The sequence below is a fragment of the Myripristis murdjan genome, chromosome 8 (assembly GCF_902150065.1).
Source record: "Myripristis murdjan chromosome 8, fMyrMur1.1, whole genome shotgun sequence".
In the NCBI taxonomy this organism is placed as follows: domain Eukaryota; kingdom Metazoa; phylum Chordata; class Actinopteri; order Holocentriformes; family Holocentridae; genus Myripristis; species Myripristis murdjan.
In genome coordinates, this window is record NC_043987.1 from 8,906,987 (window position 1) to 8,930,743 (window position 23,757).

At 42.5% G+C, this 23,757-nt stretch overlaps 1 protein-coding gene across 1 annotated transcript in view; it reads left to right on the top strand.

Moving 5' to 3' along the window:
- Positions 1-1,884, top strand: part of cacng3b (calcium channel, voltage-dependent, gamma subunit 3b) — a 33,277-nt gene extending 31,393 nt beyond the window's left edge. Inside the window, exon 4 of the mRNA XM_030058268.1 lies at positions 1,331-1,884. Within this exon, the coding sequence (XP_029914128.1) occupies positions 1,331-1,845 (515 nt within the window). The 3' untranslated portion in view covers positions 1,846-1,884. The remainder of the gene's footprint in view (positions 1-1,330) is intronic.
- Positions 1,885-23,757: the final 21,873 nt, after the last annotated feature.

Genomic DNA, 23,757 nt, shown 5'->3' on the forward strand with positions numbered 1-23,757 from the left:
CCCTCACCCCTGACACACACACACACACACACACACACACACACACACACACACACACACACACACACACAAAGCACTGTAATTGCTGTTCAGTGGGATGTGTAGGGTCCCATTGGGTTTTGTAGTAAATTCATGAAGCCAAATTGGTAATTATTTACCACAATAGTGCAGGGCTGATTCTGGCTAATTACAGCTGGCTAATTGTTCCCATTCTGTGCGTTCCTCCACACTGCATGAGCACTGTATTCTGGACTAATGATATGGAATGAGAGAGCCCAGCTGTGTGCAATAACCCTCTCCAACGCCTCTGTCTAGCTCTCCTTCGCTCCCATCCCTCCCTCCCATTCTCTCTCTCTCTCTCTCTCTCTTACGCTCTCCTCCCTTTCCTTCACTCGCTTCACTCGCCCCTGCTCCCGGTCTCCAGTCTATTCTTTGCAGTTTTTCATTTCCAATTTCATTTTCTCACACCCTTTTCTCAATTCTTTTCCCTTTTGTGCTCACTAATCTGCCATTCAATTTCACTCTTTCCCTTTGTGATGTCTTCTTTTCCATTTGATGTCTTCCCTGCCTTGTAATTGTTGAATTACTCTTCCTTATCGATCCTCGCTTGTTTACTTTACATTTTGCCCGTGCTTTGTTTTCACTCTCGCTAACCTGTCTCATTCCATCTCCGTCTCTGTCTTTCGGTTTGTGTTGGACGGTTGAGTTGCTCTCCCTTTGTAGATGAAAGGATGACAAAACAGCTTGACCAGATTGAAGCTCTCTGTTGCTCTCTTGTTACTTTGTTTCTTCTCTGTATGGCGAAAAAAAATGCCAGCTGTGTTTTAAAATAGCATTATTACACGGCTGTGTTGAATACTCGGTGCTGATTGGTCAGTCAAGGTGTTCTGCAGTTGGTTATTTCCGAATAGAAGACTGTTGCCAAGTCGTGGCCTCATCATCTGTTTGTTCCAAATTAATACGCTTCACTGCTGTGTGTGTGTGCGTGTGTAGGCTCATGTTAGCATGATCGCTAAATATACAAAAAGAAGTCAGTTCAGTCGCTGACAAAATCTTTTGTGAGGTAAAGCCATGTAATAAGTGGGATAATTCATTCTCTGGTGGTCTTTTATTGAAATCTAATGACCTTCACAGAGGCAAACTCCCTTCTGCTGCACACTGGGGGTTCCTCACCCTCACAGCGGTCATTATTTTTCAGTTGAGGACCATCGCATCATGCATTATCTTCTCCTCTACTGCCTTTTTGCTCTCTCACACTCTCTTTTCCCTCTTTTCACTTTCTCCCTCACTGTTTTCTCCCTCTCTCTCTCCGTCTCTCTCTTACCTCCAGGCCTCAGTAACATCATCGGCATAATCGTCTACATCTCGGCCAACTCGGGCGACCCGGGCCAGAGTGACAGCAAGAAGTCCTACTCCTACGGCTGGTCCTTCTACTTCGGCGCCCTCTCCTTCATCATGGCCGAGATGGTGGGCGTGCTGGCCGTGCACATGTTCATCGAGAAGCACCGCAAGCAGCGAGCCAAGTCCCGCACCGAGCTGATCAAGAAGTCCGCCTTCAGCCGCATCCCGTCCTACCGCTACCGCTTCCGGCGCCGCTCCAGCGTGCGCTCGTCCGAGGCCCCCAGCCGCGACGCCTCCCCGCTGGGGAAAGGCGGCTACACAGGGCCCGCCGCCTCCGAGATGCCTATGTACACGCTGAACCCGCGCGAGGCAGGCAACGCCGGCACCAAGTCGGGCGGCGGCGGGATGGGCGGGCTGCTCAACTCGGAGAGGGAGTTCCTCCAGAGCAGCACGCTCACCAAGGACTACAGCAAGGACCCCAACCGCAGGACCACACCCGTCTGAGAGGTGCTGGCCGCAGATATCGCCCGATCAGAGCGTTAAAGAGGATGACGATGAGAAATAACGGGGGGGGTTAGGGGTGTGTGAGGAAGAGACGGGGGTTGTGGGGGTGCACAAAGGGGGTTTGAGGAACTTCGACTGTGAACTTTGAACTGTGAACTTTTTAGCCTTTGAACTGTGAATCCTGAGCCCTGTCAGGGTGCGCGCTGGTGTAGCAGGGTTGGTTTTCGATGGAGACGTTGTTCCTAACTCCCACTTTATCACATATCACTCTAGTTAAACCTGTGACTCCTTACATGTGAAGGCACATTCTTTGACTTCGATTTATGTTTTATACTCATGAACTGACTTCCTAGCGTATTGAAGGGGTGGGGCAGAATTCACCTTTTTGACAAAAAAAGGGTAGCAGAAGTGTGTCGTGTTTGCTGTGTGGAACTTCTCCTAAAAGCAAAAATAATGTGAACATTGAGAAGGAGAGTGGGTGAGACACTCTGTGGGACCTTTGACCTTTTGAGAGTAGCAGGGCTGCTTTAGCCCAGTGAGCAGCCGTGGGGCTTCGAGCTTTGTCTGTGTTATCACTATACTACTTAAAAGTGAGGAATTTGACACCTCAGGTTTGGGATCAAGTCCGTTTCAGTTCAATCTGTTCAAAATCTGAACAGAACGGGCAGATTGTCCATTTACGGCAGCAAAATTGTTGCACCATTCATCGCAGTCTAATACATCCTGTATATATATATATGTACTTGTTTCATATCGATTCATTTTATTTAATCAAAGAGTCTTCTCGCTCCCCCTGACTGAACTGAAACTGAACTGAGCTCATTCCTGCCACTGAATACCCCAGTCTTGCTGATCCCAGGTGAGATTATTCTGAAAACCCCCATCGCGGTGTTCAACGGAAAGAGACTCAAGGGGGGCGGGGCTCGAAACTGACCGCAGATCAGCCGTTAGTGGGCAAGGTGTGCCTCAGCGAAGATAATACTATTGGATCTCTTTTAGACGGTAAAAGTTAGATCATTGGTGCTTCCTTTTAATCCTGTTTTCAGCCACACAAGTCCTCTCCTGATTTATTTATTTATTTATTTTCTGTTCTCACCCGAATCTTTTGAAAGGCGATCAAATATCTCTGTCCGTCTGCCTTCACTTCTCATCTTGCACCCCTCATTTCTCTGTGACCTCATCCCTCACCTGTCACTGCTCACCCTCTCTCTCCCTCTCTCTGTCTTTTCCTCTGAGAGCTGCTAGGCTAAATTGAGGCTGTGTCTTCCCCCTGGTGTCACTTGCGGACTTGCTTGGGTTTCTGGAGGTTGCTGGTTCAGCGTCGGGGAGAGGAGACCACTGAGTTGTGAGATTATGCTGGAAAGCAGAGCCATATAGAGATACTACACAAACAAGAGATGGAGCTGCAGGGTTAGGGCTAGATTCTCCAAAAGTTAAAATAGTAACCAATACCCACTCATATGTAAAATCCTCAAGCTCTATTTCGAGGTAAAAGTAAAAATTTTTAAGGTTTTTTTTTTTTAAGGCCTTTCTTCTCCAGTGCAGCATCAGTTTAAGAAGTATTGGAATGTGGCCCACAATATACGGAGGGATAGATGTTCAGAGAATTGGAGCAGGTCCCATGCATTATTCACAGGATTTGCGCTCCATCTATTGAGCTGTCACTCACAGCCCCCCCCCCCCCCCCCCCACCCCCTCTTTATCTCATTCACACGTGCACACGCATGCACGCACGCACACACTCGCACAAACACAACGCACACAAAAAGACACTCGCACATGCACGCACGCACACAAGCCAACACAGGATGGTAGACGAGCAAAGTGAAAATTGCTCACGCGTAGTTCACATTGTTCACACGTCTCCCTTGCTGTCACACACACAGAAAGTCATCATCCTGTCATATTTATAATACCTGCACAGTTTTGACTGTATCAGATTTATCAGAAATACATGACACTTTTTCGGTTTTCACCAGCTCTCTCTCTCTCTTGCACAAACATACACAGGTATAAATATTGATGGGTATGTCATTGCAGCAGAGTGATATACATTAAAGGGCCATACCGGTGATTTTGCATGTGTAGTGTTTCCGACAATGGTATGAAAATGAACTTTCAGAGACTTCAAACCTCCTTCGCGCCAGTGTTCCATCACCGTAATAAAGTCCTCCACATCCGTTTCCCTAAAAGCAGCAGCACTGTTGTGTTTTGATGACTTGAAATTGGGTGGAGTGAAATGTTTCCCTCCGCCAGGGAAAATAGTCCCCGGGGAAACGTTTGCTTTACACAGCCAGTTATCCGTTCTGTGGTTTACAACTGAGGACGACTTTATAAGGTGGGTGTTTTAACCAAAAATTCAAATTTGAAAATGGAAGGGTTTTTATTCTGTGTTGTGAAATTTTTGGTACCACCAAATGATTTGCGAAAAACAGTTTGTTGCAATGTAAAACATCGGGAAATGGCAGTCAACAGGCCAAACATCCCAAATCACTGGCATGGTCCTTTAAGGCATCTAATATTCATAAACCATGACCTCATTTATATTTTAATGTACATGCCTCTGTTTCTGAACTACCTGCTGGTTTCCTTGATTCAAAATAACTATCAGGTAAAACTACTGGCCTTACACCACACACACACACCCACACCCACACACACACCTAGGCAGGTACACTTTGCCACACTCCATTACAGCTGTTTGTCTTAAAAGAGGAGATTGAATTAAGACATTTATCACATCACTGGGCAGCACCTGATTGCACGCACACTTACTCACACACAGACACACACACACACACACACACAAAAGGGAGGGGTTGTGAGAGAGTAAGGATGCAAAACAGGTAGCAAACAGAGAGAGAAGACACAAAGCGCTGGAGGGAAAGTCACAAAGAGAGAGCATGTGTAGCGAGTAGAAATTACCACAGCATTTTTCTAAAACCTTTTTCCGGGACTGTGAGTAACAAGTGTGAAAATCAGAGGAAAAAGACAAAAAAAAAAAAAAAAAAAAAAAAAAAAAATTACTACATCCGTGTTTCCCTCTTGACCTCCCTGAGCCACCAAGACACTACACTGTTTTGTATAAACTAAACATGAAATGACACCGAGTTTGACAACCTGACACATCGCACCACTACTGCAACAATTACTACCATGATAATAATAAAAGAACTGTTTTAAACCTCCTAACAGTAATGCTGTTTAATTCATGGCGCTGCTGTTCTATCTGCTGTCTTTTACGCCACATGAGGGAGCATAAAGGGATAAAGTTGCAATGCTGCGGACTTGCTCTTCCCGCCCTCCACATGTAAATATTAATTTTGCAAGCTAGCTACAACATCAGCCGTTGTGAGGTGGGCTTGTGAGAGGGGAGACTGTGTCTTTTTTTTCCCACCTCCCCCCCCTTCTTTCTCCAAGCAAGGGCTTTTAAATTTTAAAGGACCAGAGCACAGAAGGGCTTTTATGCTGCAGCATCGTCGTCCTGGGGTGTTAGGAGGGATGAGGGAGCAAGAGAGGAAAAGGCAAAGTACATTTGCGCAGGAACAACAGTTTTTAAACCAGCTGAATAGCTAACTAACAACATAACACGCTTCATGCAAAAGAGACGATTCGCAGCGGAGCTGGGGGGAAAGGAAAGGCCTCGTTCAGCTCAGCTCGCTGTGCACTCCAACTCTTTATTGCCAGGCCTGCTTTTAGGTTAGCCTTTACCTGAGCTGCTGTAGGTGAGGTCAACATCAGGCCAGCTTTAGGTTAGATGGGCAACTTTTTGAGAGAATTACAGAAGCGGATTGTTGCCTTAAGCAGAAGTGGGGATTACAAGATTTAATCAAAATTCTAAGGAATAAAAGCAAATATATTAGCAAAATACTGTCCGTCATTGCTGTTGCCAAAAATTTCCAATCTACATAGCCGCGCAATTGTTGCATCACGGCGTCTAGGTTAGCTTTAGGTTAGCTTTTAGGTTAATGCTGTCTGTAAGTATTCTCTTCAGTATGGGATTTGCTGCAGTATATTAAAAAAAAAGGCCTCAGCGGTAGTCGCTACTAGTCAGCACATTAGAGGTTTTATCTATTAGCCCCTCGGATCCTGAGGGTCAAAGTTCAGAGTTCAAACTGCCATCCATGAGCCATATCAGCATCGACCTTCCAAACCATGCATGCCATATCCATCTGCTTCCAACGCTCACATTTACTCTATCTCTACACCTCGGTCTCGAGCGGCACCCTAATCTCTATACTAGCCTGTAGTGCACTACATTTAAGACGCCTTATAAGGGTGTGTGGGTGTTTACTGAAGTTTACTCTTATAGGGCACGGGGTGCTCTCTGAGACGAGGCCTCTATCTATCTCAGCTTCTTCCCTCGTACCGCCATAGAGCTTTGATACTCTCATATCAAGAACAAGTAATCGTATTATTAGTAAAAAAAAAAAAAAAAAAACTACTCTAAAGGTGCCATTGTGCAGAGGATGACAAACTCTGACACGTATTATAGTTATTAATCTTCTAATGGGGGGGAAGGAGGGAGGGGGGTTGAGTGAAGGGAGCAGAGTTGGGAAGCGGGCGGGGGGTTGTAGTATTTGTAATATTACTGTAGTTTCATTTTCTACTTTGATGTGGTTTGTGAGATTGTGTTGTTTTGATCAGATCTGAAGCCTGAGAGAGGAGGAGGAGGAGGAGGAGGGAGAGATGGAGGAAGGAGAGAGTGGAGCTCTTCACTGATCTCTGTTGGACGTTACCCTCACCTCACCCAGGCCAGAAGTCACTACACAGTATGTCAACAAGACACTTAAAGTTGCAGCTGCACAGACACACACACACACAGAGACACACACACACAAACACATTTGTATCGCTGTACTTGTGAGGACTCTGACTGACCACATTCATTCCCTGAAACCTTAAAGTTGTGTTTCAGGCAAAAAAAAATGGGAAGGTGTCAACGCCACGGCACCGCCATTTGCGCTTTGCCGGAAATATTTTATCAGGATGGAAATTCTCTCATCTGCCAGATACTCTCTCCAGTCTCGAAAACCCTCGCAGCAGCTGATTTGACAGGCTGCCAGTGGGTGCTAATTAACAAAATCCAATAATGCCCACATGACTGGAAATTAGAGAATTATGTATCATAACACAGATGTACCCCGAGATAACTGTAAAGTTCTGTAAGCTTGATGATAAGTTTTGTAATCTTTCCTGTTCCAGATTGGTTTGAAAGAGTTTGGAGCGACACATCAAACACATGCTGATGCATCACACGACGCTGACGAGTTTGAGTTTGCTCATTGAAAACGGCAGACATTTTTCTGGTGCCTCTACATTGCTTTCTGGCTGAATACTATGTACATCAGGATTTTGTATGCTGGCAGACATCGTTATATATCTGCCAAAATAATATAAATATCATGATGCCAGTGTTGCGCAGCCCTAACTCATCAAGTTTCGATGCTGAAATAGTAACCTTAATGAGGGGACAAGCAGCAGATTGTCCCCACTTATGAGAGGATTTTGTTCATGTGTGGCTATTTGGTCCTCGTAAGTATAGAAATATGATCACAAACACACAAGCATACATAAATTCATGTGCACAAACAGGCATACACAGGCATGCACGTTCACACAAACACACCCATTAAGAACAATGTTACATGCTGCATACATGAAGAAACATACACACACACACACACACACACACACACACACAATCTCACTGCAACTCTTTGCTCCACTCCCAGCCTCATCTTTGCCCAGCGTGGCATGCGGAGAGAAGAAGTGTGTCCTGTCAAAACAAAAAAAAATCACTGTGTCACGTTCTGGAAAATCATTGTGAGTGTTCCTCTGGGAGAAAAACAACAACAACAACAACAACAATAACAAACAAACAAAAAAAAAACTGTCGCTGATGTGTCGCGTTTCCTCCAAACTCCTCAATGGATTTTCCAGTACACTGAGCCAGCCAATCAAGCATGGAGGACTAAAAAACTGTTTGATTTTGAGAAATGTGAATTAATGGAATAGTTCCGAGACAAACACACACACTAAGCACTGTACACTTTGCACCTCGCCACTCTCATACAAACACACACACACACACACCATACACACCATACATACATACACGTACACAGACACCTATACACACATTTGTGAGGAGCGCAGAAAAGTAAGGTTATGTGTCTGCATGTCTGTGTGTGTTAAATATTTGTGTGCGTGTGTGTGTGTATGTGTGTGCGCAGTTAGCCTCTCCTCACCCATGCACCCAGTGCCTGCCTCTCCTGCCTTCAGACAGCTCCCAGATCAGCCATGGGGCTTCCAGTTTGACCTCCTCCGCATCCCCACAGCCTTTCCTGGTTGCGCTGGGATCAGTTTTTAGAGCTAACTCCCCCGATCATTCCTCAATAGACTCAGCCATACAAGCTACAAGGACTGTTTTGGGGTCAACAGTTTATGATTTTTTTTTTCTTTTGAAACATAGGCATGGAGGTAGAGCGTTCATTTTGTAAGATTGAGAAGAAAGTGATGTTTGCATTTTGAAAGCCTGATGCGGGGCTGATCACTTTGACTGTCGTGATTGCAGTCTAATTTGTTTTTGGAGCTTCTGGTGGTGGAGCACCAGCTAATGATCTGTCAGCAAGGCTGATTTGGGATTGGCAGAGGGGGCTGTTAAGGCTACACTATAATCTGTCTAGTCCCTTATGACAGCTGATCTTGAGTCGGCACAAGCTCAACCTGGTGTACCCTACCTTTTCCTGATGCTTTCTAACTTCCAAAATCAACCAAATAAAAGGGAGAAAGCTGGTAGTTCATACTGAGAGAGAGAGAGAGAGCCTGGAGAACGCAAAGACCAAGTAAAAGCTGCGTGTGGCGAGCGTGCGTATGAACCACATGTCAGCGTTAGCTCTCAGGCCCAGATGAAGTGAGCGTTCGTCCCAGCTGTACCGCCAACTCAACTCCAAACTTCCCTTTGTTGTAGCTCTAGAAGGAGTTTAAATTGTTTTAGAAAGGAAATCAATAATCCTGGTTCTTCCAATACAGCGGGGCTGTAGTCAGTGGGAGATGTGCTAATTTAAAACAGGAATTGTGGACAGGTGAACTCTTTTTTTCCAACATGAATTCCTTAAATAGAGGTCCAGCTGAATGTTATCTCCATTTCCCGGGATGTCCTCTCTTCCTTGTGAAATCTCTGTTTTGTGGTATCCTGTAGCTGGATGGATTTCATAGATGGATTCATGCATGTATTTTCAAACTTTTGAGAAAACTGTGATGCTATGTTTTATTGTCTACTTCATATTTCCAGCGTCAACAGTTTTGCTTAATATCACAGACCTTCCTCCTTACCCCATTTAAAAATGTTCAAACACAGCTGGATAGGAACTTCTTTTCATTCATAAAGCACATTTTTTAATGCTTTATGAAGCAAGACTTTACAAAAACAATTGCATAGATGCACACCTTTCTTACATGGATTACAGCTCAGAAATTTGATTTTAAAATCACTTGGAGTTGAAGGATAGCAAATGTTACCTGGTGGTACGGAAGCAAGTGCAATGATAGCTTTTTTTCTATAATATCATGTGGAAATAATCAACAATTATAGAAGGGAAAGAGGGCAACTGGAAAATGGGCCTAACATTTACTGTGTGTGCTTTAACACAGGGTGTTATTTGATAATTTCTTAATTTAATAAGTTGGAAGCTAGCACCCACTGAATTCCCCCTTATGTGCCGTACCAAAACAGACTAAGTATGTCGGGAGAAAAGTCAGTGCAAAATCGCTCCAGGTTATAGTCCAAGTAATCATTTCAAATGATGTCTGCTTTTGACTCTTGCGCCTCATGCCCTGCACTCAGACAGTTGTTTACACGCATAACATATTCAAGGTTGGCATGGCTGACTGACCAGGGATGAAAGACCTGAAATGGCAGGATGTTTTACCAGGCTCTGGGAGTTGGTCAAAAAAGCAGCTTTTAAATGAGTCTAGCATAAAGAGCATCCAAGATATCCCTCACACAAAATACTAATGAGTAGTACACGTCGGATTCCTTTTTTCAGAGAGAAATGTTTGTGGTTGATGATAAAGAATGAAATATATATGATTCCAGTTGGATACATTTTTATTGTTTTTTTTTTGTTTGTTTGTTTTTTTGTTTTTTTTTTTGGTATAAAATTGAAAAGGCAATTCCCCAAATGACCTAACTGCCCATCACTGCCCATTCTGAGCCACGATGTAATGGACAGAGTCAGGTTACTAAAAAAAAAAAAAAAAAAAAAAAAAAAAAAAAAAGCCAGAGCTGCATTTACAGTGTTGTACAGTGTTACTTCTGCCTTTTCCAAACAAGGAAACAGCAGGGAATGACATGTTAAATCTAACAGTTATTATTCCACAGCTTCATGCATGTCTCCAGAGATGATTGGTCATTGGCTATGCACTGACTTCCTTTGCATATTGGCGACACCCTGAGCAATGATGCTCTCAACATTGCAGAGATGTGAAAACTGCTGACAGAATCAAAGAATTTTGAGTGTTGAAATATGACTGTAACCTGACTTTGTCCATTTCAAACTGACCTGAGGACTGTTAGAAAACAAATGCCAGAAAACAATCACAAGGGAAGAGAAGGGGAAGTCATTTACCATATATTTTAAATATTTACCATTTTGTACAATGGTCTGATTTGAGTCTACTTTTGTTTGAGTGTATGCTAACAAAGATAGGGCTGTAGCTTTGTAGGAAGTCCACAACAAAAAGGTTATAGATCCAGAAAATCAACTGGAAAATGAAAATGAAATGAAATGAAACAATGTATTTTCTTCTCTAACCTTGAACCAGAGACTGCTTCAAATCAAAGAACTTTACAAGAAAATTGCATTTCCATAACAGGATTAAACTTAAGGTCCTTTAAGAACAATTTTGTATGTACTGTAATTGCCTGGCAAAAGACAAAATTACTTTTTGAATTGAGCAAGAGATTTGGATTAAAATCCTGTAAAGACAACAGAAAGAAATAATGCATCAATCACTAATTGATAAGCAACAAACATTACAGGGCAAAACCACTGCAGAAGATAATGAGAAATAACTGAGGATTGTTGCCTGTTTACCTGAGGCTAATTAAGTAAATCAGTAGATTAAGAAGATTAAAGAAGATTAAAAGATGAAATACCTGAGTCTAAATGCATTTAATATTGACTCCTCCTTCTCCTCTCCTACTAGATAAAAACATTGGTTCTGGTGGGAAGTTGACCTCAAGACACAGATCATAGGATCAGCTAACGTCTTGGCTACACTACCTCCTTTTAACTATTAAAGCCACTCTTCAAGAAAGATAAAACAGCTGCTGTTTGCTTTCAGGTGAAACATGCATGAAGTCTGGATAAAAGCAGCCCACTCTGGCTTATGGTATAGCCAAGAGGGTGCTCTACAAGCACACCAGCAAAGTAGCAGGTATGAGGAATGGCTTCACCACACTACCCAGTAAAGTTCTTCCTCTTGGGTGTTTGGTTTTTATACAGCAGTTACTCGTGTATGTGTGTGCTTCAAAGCTGTATGTACAAGCGTAATATATAGGAGAAAACAAGAAAAATCACCAACGAAATGTGTTAAACGCATTTAAAATGCATCTTTGATCAATCATATTGACTGATGACGCTGCCCTTTGTTTGACAGTATTTTATCCTTCTGCAGTGTACTTTAAATGACTGTCTTTCATAATGTCTCATGGAAATGGGTATTGTTTTAAAGCATGAACATTACACAAAGACATCTGATGCCTTTACCACAGTATCAACCCAAGTCTCATCTACTAAGCAGATTCCCATTTCCATTGAAGCATTATCAAAAGTTACAAGGCTGCCATCAAGACTGTTGCAACAGTACCTGAGGGCATTGTTTACTGTCATCAAGGCTTGCTATGCTTTGTGTCTGAGACACATCTTTGACCAATCAGATTGCCTGGCTGAAGCTACCTGTTGTATTATATAGATTTTAGAGGAAAGCCCCCTCTGTCCATTCAAATTCTATGTGGCCATCATAGCGCTTTGCTTTGAGGTGAAACACCAAGCAGCCATTACTCCACATGTCGTTAAAGGCAAAATGTCGGACACCTGGAGCTGGGCAGTGTTGCCTGCAGCAGGGACAATATTGCAACAGGGAAAATTAAAATTTAAAGTGAATTTAAATTTAAAGTGATTTGGAATGTGATTAAAAAAAAAAAAATCCTAATAAATTGATTAGTTAATCAAGCATTCAGAAATGAAATTCATGTGACAAGTTGAATCACTTTTGAATAATCACCATGTATCTAGCCTTACTGGTGCATTTTAAAGATCTGAAGACATAGTAGTGTTTGGGTAGGTTTGTTTTGTGGCATTACTGATGCTGGAGGAGCAGGAATGCAATGAACTGTTACAGTCAGAGACACTTTTGTTTATTTTCAGCTGTTGCAACCGATTCAGGATTGTGGCTTTGATTGATTGAAGGGGGATGATGATTAACTGGTTTGAAATCGGTGTCTGTGGGCAGCTTTAATCCTGCTCCACATCACTGAGCCCTGTCATGAGATACTTAGGCCTCTAGACACACATTAACACACACACAAACACACACACACACATACACATACACATACACATACACATGGACACGGGGACACAAACAAAGATACACAAGCACACACGTTTATATATGTACACACATGCACATTAACTGTGTACCACCGACTCAGACTCACACAACCAACACACACACACACACAAACACACACACACATACACAAACACACACACACACACACACACACAGCTGCCAGCCAGCCAGTTTCACTGTATACTTTATAATGTAAACCTCCAACTAACAGCGGTCTGACCCGGACACATGCTGTGGAAAAAAGCACACTTTTACTTACCTAATATGAATATGATTACCTATATCTAGAAAGAAAGAATATTATATACGGTATAATGCTTAGAAAATAAAAAGACACCTTTTCAAAGTGCCTGTGGTGCATTTATTTTGTATCTTAATGTGTGTGTATGAATTTTACAGGTATGTTACCCTCTGTGTCTGTCACTCTCTCTCACTGTTTCTTGTGCACACACACACTCACCTATAGCTGAGATGGCATCATTTGGTACCTCGCCCATTAAGTTTGGCTACCTGGTGGTCTTTATCGCAACAAATTAACACTATCTAATCTATCTTGGAAACTTTACCACACACATGTACAGCCAGGCATTGAGACAATAACACTTTGCACACTTGCACACACCTTTTTGCACACATACACACAGACACACACACTAGATGTGTATCAGCCATGCTGTGTCAACAGTTCTGAATTAGCCGCTCAATAGATAACACCTCTACTTATCTCTACCACCACACTGAAGTCTCCACAGGGGGAGGGGGCGGGCTGCATAAGGGAGGGAATAAGGGAGAGAGGCTGATAGAGAGAGAGCAAGAGAGAGAGAGAGAGAGAGAGAGAGAGAGAGGAGGCAGAGGAGAGAGGGAAGGTCAACAAGGAGATTGAAGAATGTGCCTGTTTTGAAGTGTTTGAAAGTGAAAACGGGGGGGGAAAGTATGTAGAGGACTCTGTGTGTGTGTGTGTGTACACTTATGGGCTTTCATAAATATGTGTGTGCCGATGTGTTTATTACTTATGCGTTGCATAAGTTACTTTTCCCCTGGCGAAAGACCTCAGAAGTCATGTCTCCATATGGCTGTGTTTTTTAGCATTTACGAGACTTATGCATCAAATAGAAATTAATTGGGTTTTCTTAATTCCTCCAAAAATAATTTATGACATTTGGATCTTTGTATACAAACCTTTCATGCAGTAATTATAACCTTGAACATGACTGGTGTAATTTTAAAAAACAAAAACAAACTGTCAGCTGCCAAGCACTTAGCCATCCATGCTGAGTCGTCACACATGACCAGAGCTCCAGGAATACTTTTGATGTCATCCTTGAACAACAACACATTGGCCAGAGAAATGGACATGGTGTCTTGCCAACAAGGTATTTTTATGGCTCAGCAGAAAGCTAGAATGAAACTAGTTATAAATTTATTGGGCAAAGCCAGTTACGGAACAGCCAGCTTTGTATTAGATGAAGTTTTATCACCAAGTTCAGAAACAAAGGCCACACCTCGAACACATCCCATTTCTGCACAAAAAGTATCTAGGCACACTTTATCCATTCCTTTCCCCTTTGCCTCAGTTTTGGCATTCCTCTCCCCAAACCGCCATCTTTTTTCTTCTCCTCATTGTTGAATACGGAAACCACTGGGGGGGTCAATCTAATGAGACTGCCTGAAGAAATGGCTCCCTACACAATGTCTCAACTCCCCTGGTTGCTCCTGTTTTCCAGCCCTCGGTCTTCATCGGTAGATGATTAGACTCCTCCATCCATCCATTCTCAACCCTGATCCTTCCGTCATTCTGTCATCCCTCACCTGACAACCCTCATCCACTCATCTACTGACCCCCATCCCCATCCTTCCATCCCTTAATCCCTTATCCTTCCCTCCAGATCCTCAGTACATCATCTCAGTTCTCCTATCCCATATCTTCATATCCTATTAGTCTTTGGTCTTTGTTAGTGAAATGTGTGTGTTAGCTTTGTGTTAGCAAAATAATTATTGGGCTGGATAGTGGCAGCAAAATTTATTGTATCCAGTTTCATTCATTAGAGAGATGTGCAGATGAAAAGGTCCAAGTTTTGAATGCCAACTTAACCCTCATATGGTATTCGTTTTTTTGTTACACAGGGAGTCCTGCTGGATCTGGTGGACCCATTGCAAATTGGGGCGTTTAATTCAACATAATAAAACCTTTTGTTGTTAAGATACTTAAGATTTTTACTTCATCCCAGTTGCAAGTAATATAAACAATACATATGTTTGTTTTTTGTGAAAACGGGTCCCACAGACCCGAATACCTTATGAGGGTTAAATCACAGACTGTGACATGGGTGATTAGTTGAAAACCCCATGAATTTTCCCCATAGACAAAATGTGTTCCACTAGTAGGCAACATTACATCTGGCTTCTGAAGCCTATTAAATGCAGGAACATGAATCAATTTCTGTGCATCAGCTCATTTATTTGCGTGGTCAACAGTGACGGTGATAATGCTGACCAGATTTTGACAAAACTTTCTATCCCAAAAAGGGGCATTCCCTTGTTTGTTCATTTGTTCATATTTTATCAATCCCCCACACAAAATGACACAAATAGACCTTTTTCACAGGAGCCATTTTGACATGAAATAGCAGGTAAACACAGGCGTTGCTAATGACATTAATGAAGGTTCTGTTTCCTGGTGTTGTTCACGATGGCTCGCTGGAAAAACTCTGATACACTTAAATGAAACAGAACGAGTATTAATACTATCATTAATACCTGTATTTATCTGCTATTTCATGCCTAAGTGGCAACAGTGGACAAGGCCATTTGGGCAGAGGAAGTGTTACAAGTACAGGCCAAAATAACTTAGGGCTGGTTAATTCAGACAAAATTAAAATCACTCTAATTATAAATGATTTCCAGTACACACTAACCTGCAAACGATGCTAAATAATCAAACTGGTACACATTGTATCCCAATGATAATTTAAAAACCCAATAATATCACCTACTTTGCTTCAGATTTCATTGTGTGAGTGATTCTACTTGGTATCTGCATTTTATCATTAGAAAACATAATTATGTATCACAGCGGGAGCACTAAAACAAGATGGCATGAGTTGCTGACTGGTTGGCAGTATCATTAATGTGGATCAGCACATTTCCTGGTGTTGTGCACTGGCTGAAATGTGTGTTTGTGCACGTGAGAGAGAGAGACAGAGCACAGGAGGAATGCGTGATGTGTGTAGGAGGGCTTCGGTGTTGAGCTCACACTCACCTGATGAATATTCATGGCTGCGGCGTCACCAATGGAGCTGCGCGGCATCGTCACACAGATTAGAGCAGATGGCGGGATTATGGGAGAGTCTTCACGTTGTTTGAGGATTGTCGTCATCACTGTGCTTTCGCTCCTCTTTACTGTCTCCACGAGGAGTTTTGTTACTGCATCACTCTTTCCTCCTCTTATTCTCCCTCTTTCCTCTTCAGTTTTTTTCTTACCCTCTCATGATCTCCTTGACTTTTCCCACTCTGCCACTTCTTTCTGTTCTTAATCTCGCCAACCCTTTCCCCTCTCTCCTCTTTAAGCCCCCCTTCTCTCTCTCTTTCTCTCTCTCTCTCTCCATTGAGCAGTATGGTACTGTAGTAATTGCTTTCTTCAGCTCCATTGGCCCAATAAGAAGAAATAGCCTTTTATGCTAATAGCCCATAAAAGACACTGAGCCTCACTTAGCAGGAATCCCACATCAGGCACTTTAACAGTGTCATAACACACAGTAATGTCTTGCTTCTGTGTACTGGAAAAATAAACTACATGTCTCAGCACAGGACTTGTTAAGACAAGCAGGTCAAAGGTTTGATGCGTCCATCCCTGAGAAAGAGGCCAGTGTCTCTCCATCTAGCCGTCCATCTGTACATCCATCTGTCTGTTCAACACTTCACTCCAAGGAAATATATTTCAAAATCTATTTAGGTGGACTGACATGAAATTTGGTTAACACATTGCTATTCAAAGGATGATCCATGTCAGTTTCAGTGATCTCATGACCTTTCGTCTAGCACCACCATCAGGCACCATTATACCTATTACACTATATCTCAAAATCTATTGGGTAGATGGAATTTGGGAAAGCATGATCATGCTCCTCAGAGGATGGATCATGTCAGTTTTGGTGACATCAGTTTTTGTGACCTTTCTTTTGGCACCACCATCAAGACAACATTTCAACGTGGCACTCAAGATGTCACAAAAACAGCACCACCTTCAGGCCAAACATTTGACTTGCACACAACACATCTATAAATGTAGTCGACATATCGCCAAGTAATTTGCTGAGCACACTCATACTCCCCGTAAGATGGACCTTCTCAGTTTTAACCACCTTCAGTCCCTAGTGCTAAATTTGATATCTCAGAATCTTTTGAGTGGATTGTAGAGAAATTTAGAAAGCACATTTATGCTACCCAGAGAAATAAAAATAAAAATGAAACACTGTGGGGAAAGGGGTAAAACTGTACTGTTACATTTATGTAAAACTGATCAAAATGGGCTCTTATTTTCCATCAAATGTAATCAGTTAATTCACAAGATAACTTCTCCTGCATAAGATGGCATACATAGAGTCACACACACACACACACATACACACACATCATCTGGCAGTGTGACACAGTGATATTACACCAGCCCAGGCAAGCTGTCACACCCTTGGCCTCACTCTCACCTAACAGACACACACACACACACACACACACACACACACACACACACACACACACACACACACACACACACACACACACATTCACCCTAACTCATTCTGTATAAATACCGTGCAAGTAATTTTGAAAGCAAGTGTATCATTAGCTTCTACTGTGTGTGAGCGCGTGCATGCGTGTGTGTGTGTGTGTGTGTGTGTGTGTGTGTGTCCCTGGTGGATGTTGCTCTAACAGCTGTCTGTATGACTGAATGAGGCTCTGAGGGAGAGATGCTGTTGGCTTTGATGTCCTAATTAACCAACTCACTATCTATCTATCTATCTATCTATCTATCTATCTATGTATCTATCTATCTATCTATCTATCTATCTATCTATCTATCTATCTATCTATCTATCTGTCTATCTATCTATCTATCTGTCTATCTATCTATCTGTCTGTCTGTCTGGCTATATGTCTGGCTATATGTCTGTGTAGCTTTCTTCAACATGCAATAAACTGATTTTTACAGTGCCTCCATCATCACTCACAACTCAATAAAATTACATTTTAATCTATATTTGTGTCCTGCTAAGTCTGTGTGTGTTTCTATGGTACAGTCTGTATGGAAGTGATTTGGACCCAGATGTTGTCCCTTTGGGTGTGTAGTGTGGTCAAGAGAGATTGAGTGTGTGTGTGCGTGTGTGTGTGTGTGTGTGTATTGTGGACGCCTAACCAAAACCCTGTATCCTTAAAAAATCCCCAATGAAGTGTTTTCTACTAGTTTTGTGTGTGTGTGTGTGTGTGTGTGTGTGTGTGTGCATGCGAGTATGAGTATGTGTGTATGTATGGAGCTACACCTGCTCTACTAAGTCAGCTGGCACAGTTTTTTTGCTGCCTGCGGGCCTGGCACAGCCAAATGGAAGCCCTGCAATGTGTGTGAACGCGCGCGCGCGCGCGCGCGTGTGTGTGTGTGTGTGTGTGTGTGTGTGCGCGTGTGTGCGCACGCACGCGAGCATATTAAACTGTGTGTGAGTGTGCATATCTACTCCAACTGTGTGTGAAAAGGTCACCACATTCCTATCAGCTGTTATTTGATTGCAAATTTCACCTTCTTTAATAAATGATCTGCCTTCCATTTCAATCAGCAGACACATGCAGTCACATTTTAATCAGTAAAATACAAACTAGCAAAAGCTAAAGCAGCCAGCAACCATCAACAGTTTCCCCAGTTTTTAAGGAATTAAGAAACATGGATTTATATTACATGATTGGCAGCAATCTATTTAGGAAATTACCAGGTGGTTTGGGTTTTAATGGAGTATCCCCATGGAGTTCTAATTCAAAATTCAGTCAACACCGCTGGATGGTCTGAGTGGAAATCTTTGCTGTTGCAAAGAACCGTGGCTGTTATACTGGGCTAACTTCTGTGTAAACGAATTTGTGGCAAGTTGCTGACTCACTGAGGTGAGAGGTTTTTCAGCAACGACCAAACAAGCAGTGGAGCATGGAGCATGGAGAGGCATCTTGTGCAGAATATCTGTTGCCATGCAGCTGGAGGGGAACTGAGGATTGTTGGGCCCGTTGGTGGGAGATATTAACGTTGATTACAGCAAACAGCCTAAGCACAACATATCAGTACTCAAGCTAGTGTGACTCACTTAACAGCCCCACTGACGTGCAGTATCACCAACGCATGTAACCACAATCACCATTTTTAAATGACCATGGACTCTGTGTACATATCTGCAGTATCTGTTAAGTATCCATTAAATCATAACCAAGAACCCTAACCATAACCAAGAAAACAGCAAAACTGTCTTTCATGTTTCTCAAGCTGATAATGAAATATTAGTATACTGAGTGATAATCTCTTTTAACCAACGTCATCCAGAGAATCCAAATCTGTTAATTTGTTCCTTTCCTGTTTGCTTGTCTGAAATTTGGATTTTGCTCTGCCTGGATTTGAATAGGTCCAGTTAAAAGCATACACAAGATGATTCAAATCTTTATTTTTATTTTAATAAGGTCCAAATGATCGTGACTATGTTTTTTTTTTTGTTTTTTTTTTCTGGAATCAAGTACACATTATGTGGTGGTGTCACGAAATGGGTTAAAATTATGTGCCAGCACCATGGAAACAATGCCAATGCAAAGTCAATTAGGAACCTTAGCCATGCTGGACACACAAATCACTAAACCTAACCAGCCTCCCATGTTTAGCTTGCTAGAGTTAGTTTATGTTCAAGTTAGTTCAAGTTAGTTCTGGTTAATGTTATTATTTGGAATAGTAAATATTGAGCAGTGACAATCAATCTTCTTGCAAAATTGATATGTAATGTTTTGAACGGAAAGGCTTCCATTTAACCCAGTGCTTGTTTTTCTTTTCATTTGAACAGAACCCAGCCCAAATTAACCCAATGCTTTTCTTTTCCCAGTCACACATAAAGAACAACATCAATGCATTTATTATAAACGCACATCTCATACACAATCTGAAGTTTTCTAAATATTTTTTTTTATTATTAATAAAGGAAATATCAAATCGGGAGTCATGTGGTGGTGATGTATTGTAAAATCAGATTTTCTCTTTTCTCCTTTTCAAGCCAAGTCTTTGAGGACAAGAGACACTTCTGCTTCTGAGAGGGGCAAACTGAGTGAAGAGCACTCTGAGCAATCGACACTGCCGAAGAGAGCAGTCTCAAGTGTGTGTGTGTGTGTGTGTGTGTGTGTGTGTGTGTTGAATAGAGCAACACTATGGCCATCTGCACTGTGGAGAAAAAAAAAAGCCTTTGAGCTGTGAACGCTACTCAAGCAGAATGAGACAAGAAGGAAAGAACGAAGATGGAAGATGAAGAGGATGAAGAAGATGAAGAGGAAGAAGAGGAGGGGGAGGAGTTAAGGGCTGACGAACACAAAGGATGGATGATTAGAGAAACAAATTGAGAAAGTCAAAGATGTCTGGAAGGAAGAGAGAATAGGCTGAAAGGAGAAATGGAAGGAGGAAAAGGAAAAGGAAGGAAGGAGAAGAGTAGAGAAAGAAGAAAAAATATAGAGTCATTTTCAGGTCAGTCAGTCATTCAAATTGCAGGTAATCTGATATAATCAGTCACTGACTGACTATTTGACAGCAAATCTATGAAATGGATGAGCTATTTGGACTAAACTGATCAATTGCATGGAGGCAGTAAATCAGTCAGTAAGAGGTCGGTAAGTTTGTCATTTGTCACTTTAGTCCAAACAGTTTGTTGGTTGAACAGACTTTCACTCAGCTAGTCAGTCATTTAATCTATAAATTAGTCAATCCACTAATCAATAAATCAGTCAGTCAGTCAGTCAGTCAAGCCGATCGTATTTTGCTTTCTCTGGTAATCACTATTGGTAATATTCAGTTCAGCATGTTAAGTACATACACATAATTCTAGGTCACATGCATGTAAACCATACTCTCTCTCTCTTTCTCTCCATCTCTCTCTTTCTCTCTCTCTATCTCTCTCTCACGCACACACGCACGCACGCACACACACACACACACACACACACACATTCAGAGCTGTGGATGTGATTGTTCCTAAGCAGCTCTTTGATGGCTGAGTCACTGAACGTGTCCTGTATCAGATCGTGATAAGAAGAAGTACATCAGTTTTAAAAAGCAGCAGCCATTTCTCTTTCATCCTCTCACTCACTCACTTACTCTCTCTCTCTTCGTCCTCCCACTGCTCTCACAATAGTGTGCTAAGCCAGGGAAGAAAGGGCAAATCTCTCCTCTGAGCAGAGCAGGCAGGAGAGAGAGAGAGAGGGAGAGAGAGGAAGAGAAGGTAGAGAGTGCAAAATACTTCCTTAAAAAAATCCTCAATCCTCTCTCTCCCTGTTTTTTTTTCTCTGAGTCCAACCAATCAGCTCACAGTCTTTAAAGACCATGTGTGTGTGTGTGTGTGTGTGTGTGTGTGTGTGTGTGTGTGTGTGTGTGTGTGTGTGTGTGTGTGTGTCCGTGTGTGCGTGCAGCGGTGTCCCCCACCAGCCTGCAATGATGTCACATTGTCAGTGTCATTGTCAGTCATAGCTGCATCCCAATCCTGAATACCATGCTGCAAAGGTAGCTTCAATGATCTTATTAAGTCACATAACGTGAATTAACTATGGAAACACAAGCCTACAAGCTGCAGGTACACTGAAAAATAATTGTAATGTTTGCACCTATATTAAAACATGCTTTCACTGGACAGTAAGTAGAGTGTGCAATTTGGGGTTAAATAAGCTGTTGTTCCTATAGTAAGCCAGGCACAAGGGGCTGGTTTGCTTTTCTTCATGCGTGCCACTGAACCCAGGACTTTGGCTTTAGTGGGGAACGGGATGATGAATCCTTAGCAGTCATATTCAGAAGCCAGGACTTTGTACACATTTCTCATAGTTAGAGTTTAGAAGGAAACAGGTCTGTGTCTACAGCCCAGTGGTTCCCACACCAGTCCTCAAGGCCCCTGTGCCCTGCAGGTTTTTGTTTCAGCTCGACTCTTTCACACTTGATCCATTTAAGGGCTTTATGCTGATTGGATGAAATAGATCTACCTGAACAGGTCATGCATGAAGGTGCGTAGGCCTGGGTCCGGTGTGCAAAGTAGAACGGGAACAAAAACCTGCAGGACAGGGGATCCTTGAGGACTGGATTGGGAACCACTGCTGCTAAGGTATCACATGATGCCAGCTTAGCCCTAGTGCACCCTCTACAGGATCTGTCCAGATTTGATTCAGCCAGAGCTCAGCACTGTCTGATCTGGCAGCTGATAATAGGTGATCAACAACAGATTGAAAGTTAGTTGCCCATTGCCTAATTTCAAATCCAACAGATGATAAGAGTCCTTATCTTGAGACGGAGTTCTTTTGCTTCATTGGGGCAGGAAAGTGATCAAAGGAAACTGCCTACATGGAATGACTCAAGAACAGTTTCAATCACATCCTCGATGCCCTTACTGTGATCGTGCACATGTTCTGGGCAGCATATGGTACACAGCAGGGGCAGCATTCATAGACAGTTGGTGTCTCTTTATATTTCATGTCACGCCACAAGAACCTGAGATGCAGTCTGTCCTCAGGTAAGAGCCTTACTTGATGGAACATTTGTTTAATTTCTCCACTCTGAGCAACTCTGTGTCAGCAGAAACGAAGCATAGCATTAAGTAGTGATGGGCTTGGAAGGAGCTGGCCATATTATTTGGCCTTGACAGATAAAGTTGCAGTTGAATACATTATTGTTACATTATTGTGACATTGTTATTGTAGATGTGAGGCATTTCAGGGTTTTCTCAGTCGCACTCAGATTGGCGGACAAGGGGCATTACTGATTCAAATGGGGCATTCGATCTGGGTGCACCTTTCTTTCTTAACAAAGGGGTTGCATAAGGTTGAGCTCCATCTGTGTCTCCTCTACTATGTATGGTCTTTGCATTCAAAAGGTCCATGGCCTCCTTATCTCGCCTTGATCTAATAATCAACTTTTTATTCCCGAGAGGAATGGGGTATTAATTTGCCACAGTTGCGCTACATGGTGTTTCTGTTCAGTGTAGTGGTTGGCTTGTGATGAAAATAGGCACTGGGTGGAATCAGATGACTCATCAAGAGAAGTGGGTCCTTACTGAACCCATTCAAGCCTTGTTCTCACTGCAGCTGGTGCTCCCTTTGGACCATATTGGACTCTCTCTGATATGATTAGGAATGTTCTGTGATCCAATGTGGATGAACCTTAGAGAAGGAGCTCAGTGGGAGACCATGTAAATGTGGGTGGCATTTCTTGAATTTATCAATAGGATAACTCTGCTCAACAAACACGATCACGTCAGAAGTGAAAGCGCTGTCAAATGAAAATTTTCCCTCAGGGAATGAGGCAGCAGGTATCGAGGTTTACGGTTCTTCCTTCCAGTGTCTGCTGTCTCACTGACAGACCAAAATACTTTGCTGCACCTGGTAGTAATGCTGTAATGTAATGGGATTGGATATCTTACTCTTGTTTATCTTTCTGGTTCAGTTAAGGCACTGAGAGGGTTTATAGTGGTAAGACTGAGCACCGCTGTTTTTGATATGGTTATCAACTTTGATGGTTGGTTTTTTAGTTGTAATTATTAGGGGGCATTGATGTAATTCTGTCTTGCATGCAGAGTTTGGCACGTTATTGTGTTCCCTGACTATGGATTTGCAGAGCCACTATCTCACTTTCAGCACTTGAGGCAATCCACCACTGTCCATATGCCGGCCACTGTCCATGGTGCTGAAGAGGTGCACAGTGGCATGATTTAGGCCTACTTCACATGTGCACACGTAGTTTTGAAAACCATATTGTTCCTCCTGTGTTTCTAAAAGAACACACATAGGCACTGTTTTTAAAAAAAAATCTGACCACGTGCAAACGCAAAATGCAAAAACACTTCAATGTACAAGTGAAACAGCTCGCTCAAAGACAACAGTGAGGACGTTCTCTCGCTATTCCTAAGCAACAGCCCTATCATTCTTAAAGCTGTCCCACCAGTGAGAGGTCCTACCGAGTCCCGGCCAAAACCGGCACTGTTAGCTGCAGGTTGTGTAAACACATAAAAGGTGCTA